The 17,927-nt window shown below is 33.0% G+C and overlaps 2 protein-coding genes across 3 annotated transcripts; both read right to left on the bottom strand.

Moving 5' to 3' along the window:
* Positions 1 to 82: 82 nt before the first annotated feature.
* On the bottom strand, positions 83 to 3,252 carry LOC8263565 (protein trichome birefringence-like 25). The gene is made up of 3 exons (XM_002533864.4): positions 2,749 to 3,252; positions 2,118 to 2,404; positions 83 to 1,069 (listed from the first exon to the last, which is right to left on the bottom strand). The coding sequence occupies exons 1-3, from the start codon at positions 3,056 to 3,058 to the stop codon at positions 293 to 295; spliced, it is 1,374 nt and encodes a 457-aa protein (XP_002533910.2). The 5' UTR covers positions 3,059 to 3,252; the 3' UTR covers positions 83 to 292.
* Positions 3,253 to 6,950: 3,698 nt separating this feature from the next.
* LOC8263563 (protein ENHANCED DISEASE RESISTANCE 4) lies at positions 6,951 to 12,378 on the bottom strand. 2 transcript variants are annotated; one of them, XM_002533863.4, is made up of 5 exons: positions 11,531 to 12,350; positions 8,809 to 11,104; positions 8,441 to 8,501; positions 8,123 to 8,346; positions 6,951 to 7,300 (listed from the first exon to the last, which is right to left on the bottom strand). In XM_002533863.4, exons 1-5 carry the CDS (start codon positions 11,643 to 11,645, stop codon positions 7,246 to 7,248), a joined length of 2,751 nt encoding a protein of 916 aa, XP_002533909.2. In that variant the 5' UTR covers positions 11,646 to 12,350; the 3' UTR covers positions 6,951 to 7,245. The 2 variants fall into 2 exon arrangements, with proteins under 2 accessions (XP_002533909.2, XP_048232107.1); XM_048376150.1 differs by lacking the exon at positions 6,951 to 7,300 and having other exon boundaries at positions 8,261 to 8,365; positions 11,531 to 12,378.
* Between the last annotated feature and the right edge of the window lie 5,549 nt (positions 12,379 to 17,927).

The following is a 17,927-nucleotide window of genomic DNA, read 5'->3' on the forward strand; positions in this document are numbered from 1 at the left end:
AGCAGAGAAAAAAATGAGAAAGATCTCTGTTTTCAACATTCATGCCCTGATAAACTGTGAAGAAGGAAGTACAGAGTTCCTATCCGGGGGATGAGCAAGAGGGTGTATGTATAACACAATTAGGTATAGCTTAATAACATGGTTCCAAAGAATCTTATCTCTCTCTTTACAATGGCAAATCAATGAACATAATTATGTTGGTTCTTCCAAAAATATTAATTGCCTCTTGGTTCACATCATCTGCATCTTATTAATCATGAAACCAAAGAGTAATGAAATTATGTCACTAATGTTATCTGCTCTTGGGTAACATCTCCATCACCAAATCATTCCAAGCGTCTATTGGTCCTGGCAAGCACCAATGTAAACAGTCATTCTGAACTTTAGCATTCTTATCCTTTGAGAACGGGTGAAACTGCCTGTATGGTCCAGGATGCCCATCCGGCCGCAGCAATGATAGCCGAGTGGTATCAAGCAGTTTGAAAATTGCCCCTGTTTTAGCTCCTAATATGGCAGCCCTCTCAAACTCTTCCAATTCAATATTCCGCATTGCAGTGTCTACATCTCTCATATCAACTTCACCCTCTTTGAAGGGTACTGTTCTATTGCAAGTGCCTCCACTAAACCATTCTCCATTCTCGAAGTGGTCTGGGGTGGTGGTCCTAAAGAAAACTGTAGCTCCGTGATCGGAGTTTGCCATGAAATCAAAGATCAACCGCAATGCTTTTCGATATGCATAGTCAAATCCTAGCTCTGTTAAGTTCTTTCCAGGACAGTAATGGCAGCCAGTAATGGTGCTGTTCTCGTGGTATATTGCAGTTTTGAGAAACCATTTGCCACCAGCAATAACTGCATAATCGAAGTTTTTGTACTGCTTACTCCATTTACTATCAAGTTCATCTAGATGTAGCTGGATTTCTGAGGATGAAACTCCATTCATGTCTTCAAAAATATCTGCTTGGATGAGGAATGGGGTCCATATGACTGAGAGGGTGAAGTTGTGAGCTGGAAAGTGCCATATTTTCGATCTATATTCCTCATCGTGATACACCTCAATGGCTTGTTCTACCTGCAGCAAATGGTAACTAAATAACTAAAAAAGGAAACTGAGCAATTACTGTTCCTGGGACACAATTTTTTGATGACTGCCAGTCACATAACATCATGTTGCAGATACAACATGAAAAACTGCAGTGGGATCTAACATGCTTTATCATTCCTTGCAAAACATATCAGGTTACTGGTTCGGGACCCAGGATTTGTCCTATTCTTTCTTTTCTTTTTGGGAATAATTTATAATTTGAATTGGACCATTATACTATACTCCAAACAGGAAATTATTTTGTTGTGCACAGTGCTATGGCTAACAACAACAGCCACTTAGTGCACACTGATACCAACAATTACAGGTAACCAGCAAGAATTATGAATATTTTCATCAGTTTTTGTAAGTTCTTGAGATGATATAAGGATTATTATGGCCATTAATTGCTTATACTGTATATGGTAGGTAAACCAGCCTTTGAAAGAGATGGGAGAACCTCCTAAAAGCAGTACCCTCACCATAAAAGAAACAGCTGTATCCCACAAGTAAATTGATATTGATGATTGACAATCTCTACATCATCTAGAATATCAACAATAATACATGACCCTAGAAAGCTATGACACAAGATCTTCAAAATTTATTCTTATCTAGCAAGTCTTTTAAGGGGTAACCAGGACCATCCTCAGGATCCTTGCAGAAGTGTTATGCTAAACTAATGAGGAGAGTGTAAGAGCTTCAGAAGCTATTAAGAGAGCAAGTAAGCTTCTTAATCATAAGATGCCACACAAACATCCAAGTTCCCACCATATCTGTTCAGTCCTCAAAGACTAAAATATTGTTCTCAAAGGTAGAGACACCGGCTATTATTTACCTTTATTTTTCTTAAATGAAACTTGACTTCTACTCAAAACTACTTTTGTACGCTAGACTGTTAGACTAATTACTACAGCCATTAATTGCCATCAATTTGAGCAAAATACAGAAATTAGGATGGAAATGTTTGATTTCCTTACATTAATTTAAAAACTGAAGAAAAGGCTAATAAATGTCTTTAAGATCCAAGGTTTACCTGAGAGAGAATGCAGAGTAAGGATTGCACATGATTACGAGAAATGGAATCACCAATGAAAGCCCAAGATTTGTTCTTCATTAGATCAAGAAATTTCTTTGGATTGAACCTGGGTAGATCACAACCCTGTGGGTTCCACCTCCAGTAGAGGTATCCAGAATCAGACCTTCCATTTTTCATGCAGTTCTGATGACCTTCAATTGCTAGGCAACTCTGATTAGTATAGAATGGACCAGCAGGATCAGGTACCCAATTTCCAGTAAACAAGTCACATTGATCTCCAACAACTACATTGCCATATATACCAAATCCTCATCAACTTAAGCACAAAACAAAACCCTCCAAATATAAAGATAGTACCATTTAGTTAGTTCGCAGAACCCAAAAGAAGTAGCAGTATCTATATATAAGAACTAGACCAGTTTTCCAGAACCCAGAAGATAATTTTTCTGATGTAGCTGCAGATGCAATATAATCTGAGACCGCATTTAGAAAGAATAACAAATAGGAGCACCAGCAAAGAAGGGAGAAAAAACAAAATAAAGAGGTTTCGTTCTTATTCATTTGTGAGTTTCATTGAAACAGAAAAAAAAGGGAAAAAAGAAAAAGAGAAACAAAAATATTGACATACCAGTAGTCTGCTGGGTTTGGGTTTCATTAGCTGCAAAATCAATGGAAACTGGAGTTTGGCTTTCATTGGAGTGACTAATAGGGGAGTCTTGGACTGGCAAAGACTTATAATAAACGGGCGGAGACTCAATCTCAATGGTGTCTTCTTGAATTGGTGAAGAAGAAAATCTGATTGAATCAGAGATTAAAAGACGAAAAGCAAGGCCCAGTAAAAGAAATGAAATGGCAAACTTTATAAAGACAGGATGACAATGGTGATGGTGTTTGGTGAAGGGAAAAAGGCTTGAATCGGACTTCATTTCCTTCACCATTTGTCAGACAGAGCAAGAAATTCTCCTCTTTGATGTATGGGAAAACAAGCAACAAGCCAAAAACGGCGTTATAACAACAAACAATAATAAAATGGAATATTTCTCGAAGGCAAAAGAGTGAAATGTTTAAGACTAAATCGAGACGTGTTTTTGTCCGCAATGCACAATCTTTGTGCATATGTCTAAAACTCTAATGACCACAACAGGTCTTGTAATAATTATCTCATCTCGGGTAAATGCTCTCTGTCTGCTCGCTCCGGATATGTAATAGAAATTTCCATACGAAATTTATATATTTATTAATTTAAATGATGCAACTTTATTTATCATTTAATATTAAAAGAGAGGCACATTTTATTTTTTTATTAGTTGTCATTTATATTAAATTTATATAAAAATAGAAAAGAGGAGTATTTCTAGAAAAATAAAATTTTATATAAACTGAATGTATATTTCATAATAAATAAAAAAATAAAATATTTTTATAAATAATTTTCTTATTTTAATATTCAATAATTGATACACTTTTTAATTAATAAATGTGTTTTAACCAATAAATCAATTTGATATATAGAAACATGCAATGTTACTATTTCATAATACTTTTTTCTTTAAATAATGAAAAAAATTTACTAAAATTATAATTAAGCTTAATTATGTAAAATATAAGATGCGAAACAAAGCACAGGACAAATACTGGAATACAGTATTCTAACAAAAAAACCAATATGCCTACAAACTTAATATTTATAACTTTAATACCTATTGTATTCAACTGTTAATAATATTCATCAATATTTTATTTATTTAATATAAAATACTCAATCATTCATTTGATAATTTAAAATGATATGCCCAAGTAAGTCATTCTCATCTTCTGAAATTAAATAAGACTGAAAAAATACTATGAAAAATAATAAACTGATTATAAGCATGTGAGAGGCCATTTTCAATATTCTGTGATGTAGAATCATATGTTTATGTTTGTATTTTTATTTATTGCTTGTGGGGGGGAGAGTTGCAAATGGGATCTGATGCACGTGCCACGTCCTCCTCTCCCACCATAGATCTCATCTATGGTAACCAATTTTATAAGGTTTTTATTTTTCAAATGTCATCGTGTGGACCCTATTCACTTCACTTTCTGATTTCTCTCACTCATCATCATATGGACATGCAAACAGTAATAGAGAGGAATTAAAAGGAAAGCTAACTCATTTCAGGTTTGCTTCTCAAGCTCTTGCATTGCATGTCTCCTCTGTCAGGATTGGCACTCCAAAATGGACCGACACAACACCCACTCCAAAATTAATTTTGTAATTATGCATCGTTTTTTTTATTTCCATATAGATTTAAGCCATAACAAATTAATCTGTTTAAGTGACGACCACAGAGTCCAATGTGGAAGTCCAACATCGATTATTGTATAGATTTTCTTTTTTCAATTGCTTTTTCTAGAAAGAGGGAGGTGCTTTCGAACTCTAAACTTATTCTCAACTGTGAAAACTTCTAATTACTGGGTTCTTTTATTGTATAGATATACTAGACTTCATACTATAAATAAATGAAAGTGCATGTTTTTATTAATATCAGTTTAGTATAATTTTTTATCTCTTTACTTCGCGCTGAATATATATTACATTTTAATATTAGCAATTGATATATATTTTATTATTTAGTATTAATAAATATATATTAATAACTTATCTATTTAATGTTTGATGTATACATGGAAAGATGCAATTATTAATATTATAAAATTTAATTTCTGTCAAAATTGTAATGAAATCGTGAATAGAAAATTTAAATAATTAAATGAAGACGTTTAAACAAACTTTTTGATGTATGCTGCGTGTGACGTGCATGGCCCCAAAGGCAGTATTAAATAATTAGAGTATAGTATTGTTAAGTGTTATCGATATTATCCAAAATATTTCAGTTGCAAAGAGCGTGCAAATGAACTCCATAGCTACAAGAAGGAGCATGTTGGTTCTATTTACAAGTAAGTAATATTAATATTATTATTATTAAATAATACTTCATACTCTATTTTTAATCTCACATATATAAAAATATATTTTTAATATTTTAAAATTAAAAAATAATTTTATAAAAATAGTATATATCACGTTGCTTTACTATTATTATTGTTGTTACTATGACAAATTTTAATGAAATTATGCGTTGAATTAGCTTAATTTAATGGAAGTGATATTAGTATGGGTGTAATTAATTGAGTAGCAAGCAATTAGTACGGGTTGAAAAGACAAATTTGTTCTCAACCGAAACAGCATTAGTATTAAGAGAGGGAAAAACCAGCCCGGGCGTGGAGTGGGTTTTTGATAAGGAAGGTATCCCTGAAACTGCGGGGACCAGCCAGCCAGAAAAGAGAGGGGGAGGCTTATCTTTTGCTATTGGCAAAAGCTTTAATATGAAACGACGATCAGAGGGCCTTTCCAGCCAAACCCGCTCGTCTTTTCTATCCTATTTCTTAGAGTGAAGGGGTTAAAATGTTTGGTAGTACCCAAAATTTGGGCTATGATTCAAATAGATACCATATTTTAATTTCTTTTCACTTTTCTTTTCGGTCGCCATGCTTCTATATTTAAACTGTAGAGAGGTCAGCTTTCCTAATTTTGGTTTGGTGGAGGTCAAAGGAAGAACATTCTAATTATATTTCCAATCACACGTCACCTCAACAGTCACATTATTTTGGCAATTGAAGGATTTTAGATTTGTCTCAAAAAGGGTATCAAACGTGAATTTCTTTAAAAAATTTGTTAAGAAAATCCAAGTGAAATTCAATTCACAAAGTGGTTATTTTAATGGAATATATTTAATTTATGATTGAAAAATATAAGAAAGTTTGTTAATATCATGTTCTACTTTTAAAACTGTCTCAAGACAAGCATATAAAGGAAATGCCAGTTTTCAATTAAATTCTGAAATTATTAGACCATCATACCATTTTTAATGTTATAATGGTATTAAGAATGGAAAATAACTCTTAAGGCCGAATATGATTGAATGAAATATGTTTTCTCAAACAATCAAAACCTCTGTAGATTAATCTTCAGTTGGTCTTTGTTTACCAAAAAAAAGAAATTAAAAATTTGGTACTCTTTTTGAAACAAACCTAATTTTTTGGTTCCACCTTGCTGAAGCAGCAACGTAGAGAAATATAAATAATACAATTTTCCTGCGGTCACTTGAGAGAAATTTGGAAGAATGATCCTTTGTGATATGAAAGTACAAATCTGGTGACCAAAAGGACAAATAAATTGAAATATATGAACCCAAAGTTTAGTTATTACCCAGACAGAGCCTGTAACCCCTGGCTGCGGAGAGATGGAAAAACAAAAATGGAAAGAAAAGAAAGAAGACAATCTGAAATGCGGGGCTCCGTTGGCATCACATGGGACCAGGTTGACAGAGACTGTAGCCCAACAGGGAGGCCCACTTAACATGTTCCTCAGGATAATCACCCTGTGTTTCACAAACAAAAAACCAAGCAAAGTGCATGTCTTTCTGCTTTCTGTAATGATTGGGCAGGCTACTGATCTCTTTAGAAATTCGATCCTTCAAGCCACTGGACTTGGCCTACCACCAAAAGCAAAGCACTCTTCATCAAGAAATTACACTCCCACAAAAAGATATTAAAACTAGGAAACTAGCTTGTGATTTGCTTCCCTCAAGATTAAGCAGAGGGAGTTAAAAAGAGATCAGTGGTCAATTATCAACAAACTGTCAACTCTCTGACCCAGAAACAATCTGGAGTAAACCTCCTCAAAATCTGTTGGGATTTTAGTGCCTGTAATTCAATTACCATAATCTTCCCTGCCTTGCTGCTGGGTTTACATCAGATAAATAGTTACCAACTTCAATCTTGATATGTACAAATACTAATACCGGCATCTTAAAAGAATTGGAGAGTTACATCATCAAGTGCAATTTATCGAGAGCACAATGACTGTCCATTTAGCTATATGAATAACACTCGAAGTGCATCATCAAAAGATGAAAATCAAGCTTTATATGTTTATGGAGGGTGCCATCCAACTACACTGGAAAAGAAAGGAAAAGAAAAAGCAAAAAAGAAATTCATATCCTTCTAACAATTTTGCTAAGATGGTGATTTATCACGTGCTGGTAAGGCAATGTTGGACTCTGCGTCTGCTGTGATTTCATTATGCAACTGGTTTCTGAACCTTCATGCCAAATCCATGCTTTACCTTCTCAACTCTGTTCAAAAAGGAAAGATAGAGCGTTAGAGCATGGTTCTTCCTTTTTGTCAACTTATTCTTCACATATTTTTAGATGATTATGATTACAAATTCCATAATAGACTCAAAGAAGATAACCATGACTAGAAGGAAGACGGAAGTTTAAACAACTCAAAAATATTATACTAATATTATGCAACTAAATGGCACTAGAGTTTATTGTCCAAAATCAAGGAAGAGAGGCCTAAGCAAACTTTGGAACAGGGACCTCTCCATATTCTGACTAAGGACATTTCAATATATCCAAACAGAGAGGTAGGCTTGCTGTTGCTGACAAGCAAATACCGGCATTAAAAACCAAATTATGACTAAATCACTTAGTTCATATCCAGAATTATAAGATATGTATCTACTCAGTCTACATCCAGAACAATGAGAACTGTACTGTCTTTCCACTGGGTACAGCATGAATACAGATGCTAATATGATAATCATAGTCTACTCCACTATAATGCAGTCTCATTTTACCATTCTTCAGGGCATATCTCTGGCTAACAAAATTGAACAGCACTTCATATTTTATCACTAAATAAATAAATCAATTCCAGTACATATGTTAGGAATTTGAACAGAAAGAGACTCATATCCAATTCTGGAGAAACCAACTTTCTGGCATAAACCCAGCATGCAACTCTGACCATTTAATTTCCCAATTTCCCCCTGATAAGGCCAGGCATGATCCCTTGGACAGCCAGTGCAGGATGAAAATGAAAATTCTATTCTCAAGCAACTAACAAGTGAAATGAACGGAGTGCATGACAATTAAAGAAAGGACACTTACGTTGGAGCAAGTTTGCCAAGGCTATCTAGCTCTTTGCCAGTGTCTTCATCCAGGACTCTTCCAGAGATCTCAATGATGTAAGATCTGTCCTTATCAGCAGGAAGTCCTCTGCCAGACAGCAATTCCAAATCTTTTTGGTGAAGTTCTCTCCCATTTACATATACACTGGTATTCCCACCAGCACAATCTTCTGGCATTGGATAATTGAATTCTTCAATAAATGGCTGCAGCAGAAATGGCATTCTTTTTATGAAAATTACATAAATCGTTATTTAGAAAAACTTAAAGCTTATACTAATTAAATTAAGATGATCTTACAGGAATTATGCCAAGGCATGGCCCACCAATGACACCCCAAAATCCACCTCGGGAATCATACCTGATTTATGAACATAACAAAAGGGAAATTGTCAAATACAATTTTTTTTTTCTTTTTCTGTCTTCATGGTTTAGGAGCAAAAAGAAAGCATCCAGTTTCTACTAATTAAACTAGAAGAATATTCAAATTTCCATATACAAATATTATTCAAGGTCTGTCAAGCACAACAAAGGTTATAGGCAGAGCAGATTTGGTGCTCAAAATCCTAATCACCAGTAATATTTTCCTTTTCTTTAGGGGATGAAGGTGTTGAGACATTAGCATGCCTGTTTTGCATTGACAATAGACGCATGTCTATGTGACTCACCAATATTGTCCAGGATGGATTGGTCCAGCCAACTTCTCAGCCTTCTTAACCAAACGATCTGGTATGAAATGGCCATTCACAGAGACATTACTTCTACTGCGGTCATCTATTTGATTTGATCTGGATAAATCCTTAAAACTCTTTTTAATGTTTGCAAAAAATGAGTCACCCCCTTTGCTGACTTTCAGCTGATTATCTTCTCTGTTTGCATCACCAGAATCTTGAGACACCCCAGTATGAGAGTACTCATGGAATGGCACCTCTATCTCAGTAGCCAAAGATGAATCTTTCATAGAATTTTGTCGTGTAGTGGCTTTATTATTAGTCATCACTTTTTCCTGATCCGAGCGACTGCTTCGGTTTCCCTTCCCAAACCGGTTAACTGCATTATTATTATTAGAAGAAAAATCAAAATGTTGTTGAAGAGGTGAACCAGGAGGTGGTGGAGATAGACTAGCTTTAATTGGCTGCTGAGCAGAGTTGATGATCTCTCTTGGAGCAATTAAAGCATCTGGACTATTTTCATCTTCAGACGTACTTAGAGATGAAGTATGGAAACCATTCATCTCCTGATGCTTCATTGAGTTCAAACCCTGGCCTGATAATAGTGCAATTGGATCTGTATCTACTATTTGGAAGTCATAACCAGAATTATCATAATCATCAGAAGAGAAATTAGTATTCATCCGGCTCATATGGTCATGGGAATATGAAGTGCTCTCTTTAATCATCTCAGTAGAGCTATTGTCAACCTCAATGGGAACTTGTGTTACTTCAGTGTTAATAGAAAGCACGAGTTTCTTATTTACAACAGCAAAATCGATGACTGTAGAACAGGCACCACACTGGATCTTTTGTTGATTCTTTCCCATAAGCAATACTTTCTTTGGAACTTGCAGCACTTCAAAGCAATTAAAACAAGAAAAAAATGGAGCACCACCAGCCATGGGTTGGCAGCAACAGCCACCACCGGCTAAGACTACTCTTCGAGGCCGACAGCGAACGAAACCGCCCATTTCAGAGTTAAGATCACTTGGCCATCTTGCATGGGATTGAGCACCACGAAAATCCAGTGGTGGAGGAACTGTAGTCCTGGAATTGTGAACATGTGGGGCAAATGCCCCACGGTTTTCATGTTGATACAGCATGGGATTGTTTAAAACATCAGGGAATCTTTTATTGCTGAAAGCAGTGGGTGGAACTGGTGCTGAAACTCCATGATGTCTCTCGTAGCAATGGAAACAAGAACAAGAAGGCTGGTGAAAGTTTGAATTGGATGTGTATGGCCCAAATGGATCAGAATTGATATCAAAGTAATGTCTAGAGAAGTATTGATGAGATGGGTATTGACCAGATAACTGATGTGGAGCTGTTTTTAGCCCAAATGGATCCCCAAAGCCAGGAATATGATTTGACTTGTGCATTGAAGGATGAAAATTGTGCATAGACATTTCATGGCCATTAGTATAAGGAAATGAATCAGGGAGATGATGGAAATAAGGAGGCCTGCCAGCATGTTTATCAGCCCCAAAAAACTGCATTGAAGCCCTATCAGGCATTGATGAACCACCAGGAAACCATGTGTCAGAAGCAGAACCAGTATAGGGATCTGATTGACCCATCCTTCCGTTAAGAGGGACCTTCTCCTTGGGTTTATCAGCTACATCGCAAGACCTACTAAGTTGCTCCTTTAGCTCATCCAGTTTCCTGAGAAGCTCTGCTCGATCTTTTTCAAGATATTGAGCTCTGCTTGTCCCATCAAGGTCATCATGTTTCCTTAAAGGTTGTCCATAAATATAAGAAGAATCCAAATTGTAATTAGATGGTCCCTCATCCAGGTAATTTGAAGTCGAAAATCTTACACCTTCAACCTCCGCTCTCATGACTCGCCGAAACCCCTCCATTTCACTTCTCTCCCCACGTTCCCGGCCTGACATCTGTCCAGATCTCCAAGGCCTGCATGTACGATTGATTTCAGAATTCAAATTGTCATAATCTCTTCCCACAGAATTGCCCACATGATCTCTGTCGATGTTCATATCAGCATCATTTTCGACAATCCATTTACCGCTTGGAACCTTAGATGGATTTCTACATCTATCAGTATCATTCTTCTCAGAATTCTTTTCATCACAACTCAAAGAACCAGCATTTGACTTATTATCCGCCTCCGAAGTATCACTCAACTCCACAACTCCCTTTTCCAAGGAATTCTGCAACTCAGTAGCAACTCCAACAAGTTGAGCTTCATCAGACTTGTGTGATACAGTATCTGTGTCCGGATTTTTATCTTTTGCTGCAATTCATATATATAAGAATTCCAGTCTCTAAATTACAAAATTAATAAAGAAGATCAAAACTAATTTTTTACCAAATATAAGATTGATGCTCCACCAATAATTATTGCATCAAGTCGATAGCAAATGCAATGAACTTAAAAAAGAATTTTTAATTTAAAAAAAAAAAATCAAACTTAAATGTTTAAATAATGGGAGGAAAGAAAACCTATTTGAGAGAGAAAATCACGACCCATCATTAAATTATAATAAATTGAGAAATGAATAAAGAAAAAGGAAATGTTCAACTTGTGCTTACATAATCAACTATCAAAAACCAAACTTTTCCCTAACTTTCTTACTAAGCAAACAAGACCATCACAAAGAGAATAAGAAATAAAGAAACGATTGAGCAGGAAAAAAAGAAAAAAGAAATAGAAAAGTACCTCGAAGAACGGCACCACAACCTCCACACTGATAAACAGAGTAATCGGCAAGTTCAGGAAGAAGGTTTTCGCACTTTGGACACCTAACCAGTCTTACTTTGGTAGAATCCGTCATTTTAGAACCATTTAAATACCAATATTATAAACAATTTTTCCTTTTTAAAAACAAAAACCAACACATCAGAAGCTAAACCAACCAACCAGCCAGCTAACCGAACAGCGACCCCTTCAAATATTCCGAAAGCTGACTAAAACCCATAAATGAAACAAAAACCAGACCTTTTTCACGCTTCCATTAAAATAAAAAGAAAAAAAGAGAGAAGAAGAATGGGATCAACTGAGTGCTGAATAGCTGTTTTTTATTTAAAACAAAGATGACAGCTTTGAATAGCAGAGAAGATGGAATAGCGAGGTGTGGAGCAAAGAAGGGATCTTTTCTTTCTTATGTATAATGTTGCCTTTGTTTACTTTCTTTTTCTTGGTAACCAAACAGGGAATGGAAAAATTTTAAGAAGACCCGGGAATATAGGGTGGAGAAACCTAGAAATTGTGAAAAAGAAATTCAGTTTGTTTATGTGTTTCTGAGAAATCTGAGTTTATACTCTGTTTTATTTTAGTTTGTTCGTTCACAAACAGAGAGAAAGAGAGAGAGAGCTTCCAGTAGTCCTAGACGAGTCCACGGATCGATTTTCAATGTTGGGCAGTCAATAGTTAAAACTAAAGGAAACAAAGCAAAAAAGAAAATGATGTCGTTTAAAGGTGACATAACTGTTCAACGGCGTCGTTTAAATTTAAAGCAAAGGTACAGGGATCGGCGCTTGTCTGGGCTTTATAAAAGTTACGATCGGCGACTTCTACAGGAATCGGCCAATATTTTATTTTTCATTTCTTTTTAGATGACAAGATTCCTCTCTGCTATTATACATTCAACCATGAACAAGCTGCTTCTGTTTTTTTCTTTTTTCTGTTTTAATGGAAAAAGAAACTTTACTATGTTTAAATAGGCAAATCAATATTTTAGATTTAATTCAAGTTGCAATAATTGTTTTCTTTTAGAATGTATAGGTTTTGAATTTAAATTCACTAATAAGTGATATTTCATTTTGATAGCGACTATAAAAAGATTTTGTTATATAGCTTGGACCTATTATAAATTAATAAATAAATATATACTAGTCGATTATTTTTTAGAATATATTATTCATTTATTTTTCTAATTTATAAAGAATTTAAATATAAATTTTTCATAATAATAAATATCTTTACTACTTAAATTAAACTAGAAATGTAGATACTATTTATTTATTAATTTGCTGAATAGAGAAGAATATATATTTAATTGAATAAAATATTTGCACTCAATCATTAAATACAATAGTTATAGTTAGGAGAATGTTATAATATTATAATATTTTCTTTTTAGTCACTAGATACCATATTTTGTGTTTATTATTAGATGGCAGATGAGGGGAAAAGCATGTGAAAAGAAAAGAGAAAACAGTATTGGCCAGTGTGGGAAAATGGCGTTTGCTCCTTTTCTTTAGCTTTGCCTTTATTCGCTCTCCCTTTTATTTTCTTTTTATTAATTAAATACAAGATTTTCCTTTGCAGTTTCTTCCCGGCAGTGACCAGTGAGAAAAAAGAAAAGCATAGTTTTGGCCGTTGTCAAAAGAAGTGCAAAGAAAGAAACAAGAGATGACTAAATAATAAATTAATAACAATATTTTAAAAAACAAAATAAAAAAGAAAAAACAGGAAGACTGACAAAGTCTTGTTTGGGTGAGAGAGCGAGAGAAAGGGTAGCCTGTTAGAAATGAATCTAATTTACAACAAAGGAAGGACCCCCACAACAATACACCTGCTCCTCCACATGTGGGACCCATAAAAAACCTCCTAATTACTGTCTTTTCCCATCTCTGAATCACTGCCACCAGCAATCCATGTTTTGACTTTTTGGGGAGCACTGTGTAATTAATTAAATCTCCCATTCAATTTTTCTTAACCCCCCCACTCCCCAATTTTGCAAACTGGGAGTTGCTAAAATTTAATGGCAGACACCCAATTGTCGAGTTGGGTGCAGGCCAAGCAATTAAAATGGACGAGATTTGATGCTTCAATTTATGGAGGAGGTGGGGGTTTCTTCTATCCAATTATTGGGTTTTCTTTTCTTTTCTTTTCCTTCAGGTACTTTTTGGCTTTTATGGCATGGATTGTGTGCATTTGGCAATCACCAAACACACCTTCCTTTATATTGCTTGAATTTGTGTAGAGAAAAGTAAGTTCTGAAATCATAGAAAATTAATATGACTCTTTCCATGCTCAATTGCTTTTCTTTCGCCATCTAAGCTCTTCTTGTCGGCTTCTCTTATTATTACAATCTAGTTTAGATTGATCCAGTTTCTACTCACATTTTCCCTTGTTCCTTTTCTTTTTTGCTAATGATGCAAATTAGAGAAATTTTTAATCATTTATAACATTCATACGAATAATAAAATTAATTTTCTTGACAATTTTAAAAATTAGGTGAAATAATTATATTTTAAATGCGTTCTAATTCATAACCTTTAGTTTCGGCCCCGTCTTACTTGAGCCACGCCAGCCAGGGCCTCCTCATTCTCTCTCTCGCCCACTACAAAACGAAATTACCCCACACCGACCAACTCTTCATCACATATATTTTCTAAACCTCACAGTCGACCCATCTGTAAAAGAAGAAAAAGGTGTCTAAAGAAAAAGGAAGTACCAACCCAACATTCAGATCATCGCACCATACAAGAGGCTGTCTGGTAATTGCTGAAGAAACTCCTAACATCCTTTTGTCCCATTGCAAGATTTTTGGAACATTATAAACGATCTACACTGTGAGCTGTGCCTGTCTTAACGAAATAAAAGTGATATTTTCTCTTTTTAAAAGAAAATTTAAAAATAGACCAAAATCATTTAAACAAAGAAACTACAACCATTTAGCCTTTTTTCAATTCTATCATTTGGAATAACCAATGTGCATGAATTCAATTGAAAATGGTGAATTTGAACAGTTTGTTTTGACTAGAATGCCTTGGCGTGCAGATTTAAATTTTGAAATAATATAAATGTTCATTAAAAAAAAAAACAAAGAAAGAATATAAATGGGAAAAAGCTTACTATTATTTGATGTAATTCTTTGGTTTAACAAAAATGGAAATGTGGGGAAGGAATATATTCTCCGTACAGTGGCACCTATGTGAGTCTCCTGTTGTAAAGTTAGAGATATAAGATTCAGACAATAAGGTACAAACTTTGAGATTCCGGGTTTAGGATTATTATTATTATTATTATTCAAAAAGAAAAAGAAAAAGAGAGAGGGCCACAATGGCATTATTAATAGAGGTAGGAGGGTGTTATAATCAACTGCCGGTAATAAACTAGTGGTGAAATGAAATGGAAGTCAAATGCTGGTGATTCCCCAGTTGAGTTGAGATGTTTTTATTTACAATAAAATAAGGAGTTGATGGATTAATCATATTGCTGCTGAAGAATCAAAGCAGAGGGTAGAATCATAGTACAATGTAATAGAACATGTGATATGAGACCAAAAATGGGAAATTATAGATTAGCCTTTTAGTCTTTAACTACACCTGGCAGCTTTGTGTGTTAAAAGCAGGAACACACAACTGAATCTGATGAAAGATTGTTTTTCAGTTTGGCAGCTTGTGACTTGGATCCATATGTATGGGCTCTTTTGTTTCTTCCATTCCTCCTAACCCTTTTTTTATTTTATTTCATAAAACTCCCCACTTGGGTTTTCCTCTGCATGAACTCAATCTCTCTATCTCCATCACAGCCACTGTGCTGCACTGGTTAAATTTTAAAGAGTTTTCTAGCAAAGATCAGAAGTTCAGATCCTTTTAAGTTGTGCAGTATTCCGATCTGAACAGAAACACGTTAGTGAAAACCACAAAAGAAAATAACATGACACATACAGTTGACTTTATCATCTTTTTTTCTTTTTGAAGAAATTTCACGAGGCATTAATTCTCTTTTTTGAAAACAAATATTTTTCCGATTCTTTTAATTTTTTTATTTAATACATTTTAAAATATTAAAAATGATATTATAATTATAGTTTAAAAAAATATATAAATAATTTTTTTTCAAATTTTACGTCATAAAAAATGATTTTTCAATTATGTAAAAAATCTTCTTTTTCTTTCTCTTTTGCCAATCGGAGTTTGACAAGTGCTGTCATTCGGCCAGCCCGAGACATGAAAGAAACAAGTATCATAGGAGCCTGTTAGCTTGGCGAGCCAGAAGGTTCATGACCCATCAACACCTATAGACAATAGACATTAGACCATTAAATGAAAGAAAAACTCGAACAATAATAGCAAAGCCCAACGTGGCGTGGCACTGAGCTTAATTTAGAAAATTCTGATGGGCCTAAATGCTTAACAATTTAAAAGCAAATCTAAAATGATATTGTAAAATAAACTGCACGACGAAATGCATAATGACACTGTTATTAAACTTTAGAAAAGTAAATAAATAAATAAATTCTAGGATTACTTTGTTTTAATCCATAATAAGATAATGACTGCTAGTTTTTATTTACATACTTTTTATAAAAAAAATTAATAACATATAATTCCAGGTTACTAATTAAAATGAGATCTGTTAAAGTAATAGAAAGTGGTTTTAAAAATCAATGTATCCTTAGAATATAAGAAAAATTAATTTAATTTACAAAAAAATCAAAATTATTATCATTTTTTTGTAATTCGGCAATAAATTTCGTAATTATGAAAAAATTTAGTATTTTTCTTAAATTTACTAACTTTTTATAAATTATTAAATTTCATAAAAAAATATTAATTTTTTATTATATCATTTATTTTTTTCACAACTAGTTTCACTAATGAAAAAATAATGTAATTTGTAAGAAAATATGAAAAATATTGTCATTTTTTATAAATACAAAAAAATTAATATTTTTCATAAATTTATTAATTTTATCGTAAATTATTAAATTTCTCAAAAGTAATCATTTTTTTACTTTTTGTAAATTAACAATATATTTCGCGATTATATAAAATTTAGTATTTTTCATAAATTTGTCATTATTTTTATAAATTCTTAAATTTTATAAAAATAATCAATTTTTTGTAATATCATTTTATTTTTTTGCGACTAGCAACTCTTACAAAAAATTTAGTTTAATTTATAAAATATATGAAGATAATTATCATTTTTCATAATTTAGCAATATATTTCGCGATTACAAAAGATTCAGTATTTTTTATAAATTTATCATTTTTTTTTATAAATCATTAAATTTTACAAAACTAATCATTTTTTTTCGAACTAGTAACACTTACAAAAAAAATAGCATAATTTGTTAAAAATATGAAAAGGATTATCATTTTTTAAAATTAAACAATATATTTCGCAATTATAAAATATTTAGTATTTTTTATAAATTTATTAATTTTTTTATAAATAACTAAATCTCTTACTTTTCGTAATATCATTTATTTTTTCACAACTACTAGTAACACTTATAAAAAAATTAGTATATTTTATAAAAAAATATAAAAAAAAATTATCATATTTCATAAAATATTAATTATTTTGAGAATTTAACAGGTTACCGGTCATCTTTACTTATAAAATTAAAAAAAAAAATAAACTAATTAAAAATCAATAATAAAAATATTTTATTTTAAACAAAATCACTTAGAAAGCATTACAAATAAAAAGGTTCAAGGAGCGAGTTGACTTGCTAAAACAGTCAGCTGGTTGGTGGCTAAAATACTAAGAATGTTTTATGTTGAACTGCTGATAATTAATATATATTTTAATTATTTAATGCTAATAATATATTCATTTATGTATTGTTTTTGATGTATATTAAATAAGATTATATATTTTAATAATAATATTTTAAAAAATATCTTTTTAATCCCACCATTAATTGGACGTAGGCGCACATACAACACGAATTGCGAACTGAAGTTTTCACTGTCAACAAGTTTATGCCAGTAGACTTATAATATTGTCAACCAGCACCAAAATGATTTCATGTCTTTCTTGCTTCACTAGTTTTCAATAAATTTTTCTTCTTTATTGCGGAACTAGTCTTTCATTGACTTGACATCGTCTATGTAAAATAACAACAGAAGCAGAAAAGACAGGTCACTAATAAGCTTGTCAGATTCAATGGTTTTGGTTGTCATATATAATTATTGATGCAGAAGAACAATTAACAAATTTGGTAAATCCTTTCCCTTTGTTATTTTTAATATACAGACTTAATATATTATCTTTTGAAGCAGACTGCAAAACTAGAAAAGTGTTTAGTACACAGATTTAATACATTTCGTTCTTAAATTGGTTCGTCATGGGCCTACCTTCAATTAAT

The sequence above is a fragment of the Ricinus communis genome, chromosome 1 (genome assembly GCF_019578655.1).
Source record: "Ricinus communis isolate WT05 ecotype wild-type chromosome 1, ASM1957865v1, whole genome shotgun sequence".
NCBI lineage: Eukaryota > Viridiplantae > Streptophyta > Magnoliopsida > Malpighiales > Euphorbiaceae > Ricinus > Ricinus communis.